This window comes from Opisthorchis viverrini (assembly GCF_000715545.1).
Source record: "Opisthorchis viverrini unplaced genomic scaffold opera_v5_6, whole genome shotgun sequence".
NCBI lineage: Eukaryota > Metazoa > Platyhelminthes > Trematoda > Opisthorchiida > Opisthorchiidae > Opisthorchis > Opisthorchis viverrini.
In genome coordinates, this window is record NW_008751662.1 from 1,443,490 (window position 1) to 1,450,970 (window position 7,481).

The following is a 7,481-nucleotide window of genomic DNA, read 5'->3' on the forward strand; positions in this document are numbered from 1 at the left end:
GCCACAAACTTGCATGTTGAAATCAAAAAGCCACTACCACGTTTGGTTAACGAGTGAGACATTTCTTTAATTATGATGTGCACGCGAACTCGGAAGTCCTATTTGCCACTCATGATATTTAGGCACTCTAATTTCGATTCGAATTGCAAGGTTTTATGGCACACTTGCTCGCAAATATGAAGAAAAAAACGGAAAGAACTGCCACAGATGTACATAAATAAATATACGTATTTATTAAACGCCAGTGAAAAAGGAGAAAAGCGAAACGGTGCTGGTATTTCGGTGATGGGCGAATGAGAAAAATCTGATTCGAAATGAAAGCGCGTCATTGGATGAAATGGATGGGAAACTGCCGGAATATTGGTCCAACAATTAAAAACTGAAACAGAACAGTGGATGGGTAAAAGGGGTGAATATACAACAGACGGCCAGCTGTGTACACGGATGTCTCTGGGATTGGTATTCACCATGTGCTTGAAGACGCACGTGTCGGACTAGCAGACGAGATCAGATAATGCCTAATTACGACAAAACAAGCTGAAGAAAACGGTCTAGGAGAGAAAAACACCTGAGTTGTACACGTGAAAAAAAGATGACAAAAAGTGTCAGATGAAATGGGAATAGTTGTAGAATACAGTGACTATCGTTACATAACATCTCGAGGGTTCTATTGGACGAAAGCAAGGACATTTATTGGACAACCGACTGGTGACAGCGTGGTGGGATTGGAGAATGGGAAAATAGGATACATGGGTAGTCACAGGTTATGGGAAACCGCACTGGAGTCAAGTACCGGTGTGACAATAGAACCAGTCGAGTTTGGCTACTGGTGAGGCTAATGAAAATCCCTGGAGATAGGCAAAACACCATCAGCCGGAGAAACTGGTGATCGGTAGGCAGAAGGCTTTTGATTTCATAGAGATCTGGTTAGAAACCTGATGCAACAAGCAAAGTCTGCTGAAACCAACGAACTGGTTTTTTTTGAAGAAGATTAATAACGGGAACCTGGTGGACGGCGAATAGCTGAGATAAGATTTTTGGTCAAGAATTGGAGGTAACCGCACTAGTCCTCAGAAAATGACTTTTGGCCAGCTCGGTCTGAAGAACATGCAGTCGTTCGAGAACACAATCGGCAGTTAGACGAGCTTCCGGTTCGGGATCCCAACATTCGTTTATTGTTCGATAAAATTGGACAAGTGGCTAAAACGACCCGGGGGGGGGGGGGTAAAAGACAAACAAAGTAATTGAAGGACACCGAGAAGGTGTGATTTCAATCGTGTGGTGAATTGACAAAAAGTAGACTCCTATAGTGCGACATGATTTAGGTAAAGTGCTAATTGCTCCCTTGTGGTTCGTCTCATTTGCGGATGTAGTACCGAATGTACCAAACGAACAGAAACTAAAAGTAACAAAATTAGATGTGCGGAAACAACCTTATTTTTTTTACACATTTATTCAGTTCAGTTCAGAAGTTGACGGACTGAGGTCTAGGCAATGGAGGGATAAATCAATCGTTAACTTGAAATCGTCCATTTGCGACTAAGTTGGTCGAAGGTTCGCGCAAATGCTTATCATTCGACCACGGAATTTACCGAAAGTGAGCAGAAAAAGGCTGAAATTAGTTTGTATGATGATCTCATCTATATGAAACAGAGGGAATGCTTAAAAGGTGCTATTCCTTGGGAACGTGAGAAGTGCGGTCAAAAGGACCGCAAGGCCAATAATGAAGTTCCCGGAGGCCGGATAAACTGGTCGTACAAATAACTGCAACTATGTTGCAATTGCAATACTCACAAACTGATTTACAGGAGAATGAAGGTCCTGTAAAAATGACACTCTATGAGAATGGATAGAGAGTTAGTTAAACATATGGAACCCAGAAGTTTCATTTACACAGCAGAAGATTAAAAGATGAGGGATTGATACACAACAGAACGTATACCTGATCAATATCCAGATGTCTCAACCCAACCGCCAGCTACACCACATATACGGTGCAGAATGTGACGATATAAACTAGCCGTAAAGCCTTTCATCTTATTCTGTCGCACTCCGTCGGTGTAGATCACCGCTTATAGCGACAGTGCTGCACGATAGTGGGATGGGTGCGCAGAATACGTTTTCAACATGTTAAAGAAAATTCATCTGACTGGTCTGCCACTGGAACGTTCCAGTCCTACTCGCAACTACATATCACCCACCCACTGACCTCTTGCAGCGCTACATCTTGTGTCCAGCACCAGAAGCTGCGCTGGGTGGAGCATGTGTTGCGAATGCCTAATCATCGTTTGACGAAGAGAGTACTGTTTTTCACGCCAAACTCAGAGTGACGGAAGTAGATAGGCAGCCAGCCCTAAACCTGGCAGAGAAGTATGAAACAAATTACGAAACGTATGGGTGCTCTCGGTGCTAGCCAGCTTCCTGGATGAGGGACCGCGTGATCCTCACTGCGCTTGGTTGGATACACTTCAAGATATGGCTGCCAACCCATGTCAGTGGCGTTCTTGTTGTCAGTTTCTGTCCAGACGGCCTGAATGAGCATCTGGAGATGTATGCGCCTCGGAACGATTGTAGTGAACCAGCACCAAGTCTCTTCCCTATCCACCCTTATTGTTTTCTTCACAATAAGGATATCGAATAAAATCATGGTTGGACGGCAGTGAACCATCGGTGTTGAACACTGATGTCATATCGTGGATGACGATTATGACACCTTGTGTTCATGCTGTCCTAACAAAAAAATCGCTTATACTGATATTTTCAATAAAATCTTGCAACCAATACCGCGGATCACGGACAAGCTGTCAAGAGTGTTACTGAGAAAGACATTCCCGATTCAATAGTTTAAATTTACTAACTCCCATTCCTCACAAAAAAAGAGCGCACCCTCAACGATTACAAAGACACTGCCACACAGATTCCAAATTGAATACGGACCGACGTTTTTACAATGAAAACGAAAAGAGGGTCTTTAGAACGGAACCGAATGTGACCAACACAAGAATTCAAATGCTACTAGTGGTGGTACTCTTTCACTTGAAACGTTCCAACATGACACCCGAAGCTGACATTGAGGTGTGCTGTTCTGAGGATAGACATACTAGTAGAAAATTTCGGCATGACACTTGAGCCGCAAGCCACTGTGTTAGCATCTAGAAAGTGTGATTTTATGATTGACGATACCAGTCACTAAAACGGTGGGAACGCTCAGGCTAACCCCGTTTGGGAGTTTATTCAACTTTTGGGAAGGGGACCGTTTAACCACCAATCAAATACTGGTAGGCAATCTAGAATCAGCTAGTACCGTGACGGTGTTGGTCTTTCTGGAAGGTACGTCTCAGAATGTGCTATTTTAATGACTAACCTGGAGCAATTTAAGAATAGATATACATTTACGTATTGGCACCGTATTAATTCTCTTAATCCATCTTCACCACAGGAATAATGATATTGATTACCAGGATGCAGCGGGAGTTTCCGGAGAGAAGTTGGACTTGCACACTCATCCACATACTACATTTATTTCGATGGGAAAATCATCCGGAACTCAGTTGAATCTCTCGTGTTCAACAACCTCATGATTCGTATTCCTGGATAGAAGATTTTCAGCTTGTGTCCACATTCCAGATTTCGACTGATCCTGCCTGGAAATGTGATTATTATGGGTCGCTTGATAAATGAAGGTAGGCCACCAAAAACCAAAGGCACAGACATGAAAGTACGTTGCGCTTTCGTACGTGGATTTGAACGATCTATAGCTGTGTACACTACCTGACCTTTCACCAGAGCCCCCAGCAACCCTACGAGTCGTGTGCTACCGGAAGGAAGCACGAGAGCTGGGATACTGCCAGGTTGTCCAAGCCTAGACAGGAGAAGGCAGAGGTCGGGTTCGAACCACGGACCTTCCGGTCAGGAAATTCGCGCTCTAACCGCTGAGCCATCTCACCGCGTCTAGATAGTGTATTGCGATATCTCAAACAACGTACCAGCTGAAACATAAACATCGAACAAGAGATTCAGGTTGAGACCGAAATGGGATACAAATGAGTGTATTTGCAGAATAAATTAATTTGAATTCCCGAGCCAACAGCACATCACTACAGTAGTCACGTGTCACCACAATGTAGCAACTAGCGTTACGACATTAACACACTCGACGTCAAGGCGCGATCGAGTGAGGTGACAAAGTTCGAGGGAATTGTGTACCGAAATTCTGTCCAAAGGCCTTTTGGTAGAGAAGCGGACGCTGCTTGAAGCTGAGAAAATGCATGCGACTCTGAACGTCAAGTATACCTGACTTTTCGAAAGTGCAACAATTTGGTACGGTCACTTCATGAAAACGACAGCAGGACGAAGCGTATGCGTCGAAAGGTGGCATTTAGTGAAATTTTCAAGTACCCTGTTGGCCAAATAGTAAAATTGCCGAAAAAATAATACAGTCTACTGAACCGGATAAGTGATACTGAATACAGCTCCACAAGGCCGAAGATCTCTCTCAAATGGACACCGCCTTACTATGTTGCGACCTTCATATAAATACCCTTCGGTTCTTCATTCTAGCTCATGAACTTTCGGGTGAGTGAGTTCATGTTGCTGAAGCGCTAGTGTTGTGCTATTTGGATACCATATAGTTTCACAAGGTGTGCCACGTATCAGTCCGATCCACTTTGCCTTGGACCGTTTTTTTCACGTGGTCATTGCTAGCCGAAACCGCTAGCTAAACCGAAAAACGATGTTTATAATTGCACGCGTAAGGCACAAACGATAGTGTAGCGACAAAACGTCGCAGAACGTCGAAGTTGATGAGGACATTTCCTTACGTTTAAAATCCTGAAGGTAAGGAAATTGGAAAACATCGTGAAGTTCAAAAACCACTAGTTGAGAGTAAATCTGGATAAAATTCGACATCCATTACAGCAAGCGGTTGGGCTCGACGCCGTTTAGTCTGTGGCGCACGCGTACAAACTAACTTATAAAATCACACACATCGAATAATAACGATGAAACGGACATCGTTCTTTCTGGACGCCTGCCTCTGATTCGGGCAAGCGGAACGGATAACGATTCCGGTCTTCTATGGGGGGAATATGGACTAAAAGGTGTCTCAAAAGTGGTCCGTCGCATAGGCTAGGAGGTAGTCTCTTTTTTGGGCAGTGGACAACAACAAGAGTATCAATACAACAATCTGAGCTTTCTAAAATCAACGACGGAACATAGTTACGAAAAACAACCATTTTCATTTATTTTACACTACGCTACTGGCTTCTGGGAGTAAGTAGCAGCGCGCTCACGGGTGTATGCAAACATCAGGTTGTCCGAAGGACAAAGAATTGAAAAACAAGTTTATAGTTATGAACAGAACAGACCAGATGCACTGTAGATTGAACGTAAAGCAAGTTGAGGAGTTTATTATGGACAAATATCCTCTCCGAAGACCATCCGTACTCAACCCTGAATACCAGATTCGGACTAAAACCATTTAAAACTTACAGTAGATATGGTCCCTCGAACTAGTGTGCGGTGACCAGTGTGCATACGTTTTTCACAGCTACGAAACACCTGCCTGACCGACTGTTTGCTCCAAATCCAGCTTGTTTTGAAGGTAGGCACCGGCCTTAACACACGAGCCCCTGAGCGCGTTGACTAGCGCGAGCGTCAAAGGACACCACACAACCTATCTATTCCCAACGAACTCGGCGTTAACTGAAAAGTGGTGATTCTCGGTAAAAAGATGTTTACTCTCAGGTGTGAGCAAGTAACCCGCATACAAAGACCTCACAAATTCCTAATAATATGTAGCTGGACCATATATTCGTCCATGAGAATAAACGCTGATACCTCCTTATGTTGACGGAGCTCGGCCGGATTAGCGAGTTATTCATTAAATGAGATTACACCATTTTATTTCGCGCTTTATGTCACCACAGGTTGTCGGCATAAACAGACACAGCTACAGTATACCTTTGTTACCAAGGCACTTTGCTCTTTTGACACATGTGGTCCAGGTTTTCTGTCACATCCCCGCCCACTCAAATCACCAATATCCAGCATCTATCAACCTCAGCGAACTCAGTTCGTCACAGACAAAACGAAAAAGCTACGGTTTTCGCGACCATGTGTGTCTTAGCAGTTTTGGTGGATTTCAGCAGTAGTCTCACAAAATAACCCTCGTTTCAGTTGCTATTGGGTGGCAGGACTCGATACGGAGGAACATGGAGTGGTGATTTATACCCGTCAAAATATGTTCGTTGACCAGGATCAATCGAAAATCTCATGTTGTTGATGTGCATCGGACGTAATTGGGTGGGGGGATAGATATGCACAAGTCATGACAATTGTTACATCACTGCTATGCGCAAATAAATGTGAGAGGTATGTTCTTCGTAGTCCATTGATTGACCAAATCGGTGGATCTATTTATAAATCGCGGGGCGCGCGTGTCTTTGAAAGAGCAGCTGAAGGAGATCTACAAATTCGTAGCCGAAGGCCTACAAATCAGCGAAGACAGAGATAACTAGTAGAGAAGAGCGTTTGGACCGCTGGGCAAAATACTTCGAGCAACACTTCAGTTGGCCACCTGCTACCCCCAATCCGAACTGCCAGCCCAAACCGAAAGGTTGACTGTGAACATGGGACGTGGCGGCCGTTTGATGGCAGTGACGTTCGTGCTGTCAGCCTTTTTCTCAGATTGTCTGACTGAGCGCTTGGAAGTGTAGGCACCTCAGAATGCTTGATATAGGCCAGCACTAGATCCCCTCTATCACCCACTTGTTATCTTTTCACTCTGGCTTTAAATACGATTAGGCGAACTTTATGGTTGTACGGCAGTGAAGCATCAGTGTCAACACAGGTGTTACTGTCTCTGATGAAGATGATGGCGCACCGTCGCTTTGCAGACTGGGCTTTCAAAAGGCAAGCTGATATGACACTGGTGCCGTTGGTGTTCTGTAGGCCATCGATTGCTTCTTTCTCCGAGCCGCCAGCCTCAGCACAATTGCCTGAGTGTGTAAACTTATCGACTGGTTGGGCACCACACAATTCCAAGCTTTTTTCTAAAGTTTACTGATACCACACCAGTTACTCAGACAGATCACCTCACGGAGGTTTATTATATTACCAAAGTGCATACAATCGAGAATTCTGGCCAGCGGAGAGGATGGGAATTCAGTCCGTTTCAGGCCAATTGAACATAGGCGGACGCTACTGATGGTCATAGTGTGCCGCAAATACTTCCTCGTGAAACGAGACTTCCCGTTCTACTCTTGTTTACATAGGATCTGTCAATAATTTTGAAACGGGACCATGCCAGTGCTTGATCCCATTGTCGTTAGACCACTATCTTCTACCGCTTTTTGCGGATCACCAAGTGAACAGCTACCATGGCGGAGTGTCTTAGGCACAAAGTTTTTCTCCGGAGAGGAGATACCTAACGACGGCAAAAACGGTTAACAGACGTACCGCATGTTCGAACCAGCTTGGGT

At 44.5% G+C, this 7,481-nt stretch overlaps 1 protein-coding gene across 1 annotated transcript in view; it reads right to left on the minus strand.

Moving 5' to 3' along the window:
* Window positions 1-202: 202 nt before the first annotated feature.
* T265_00611 (hypothetical protein) overlaps window positions 203-7,481 on the minus strand; it is a gene marked incomplete at both ends in the record, with an annotated part of 37,253 nt that continues 29,974 nt past the window's right edge. Inside the window, one exon of the mRNA XM_009164439.1 lies at window positions 203-1,200. Coding sequence (XP_009162703.1) covers window positions 1,042-1,200 — 159 coding nt within the window. The remainder of the gene's footprint in view (window positions 1,201-7,481) is intronic.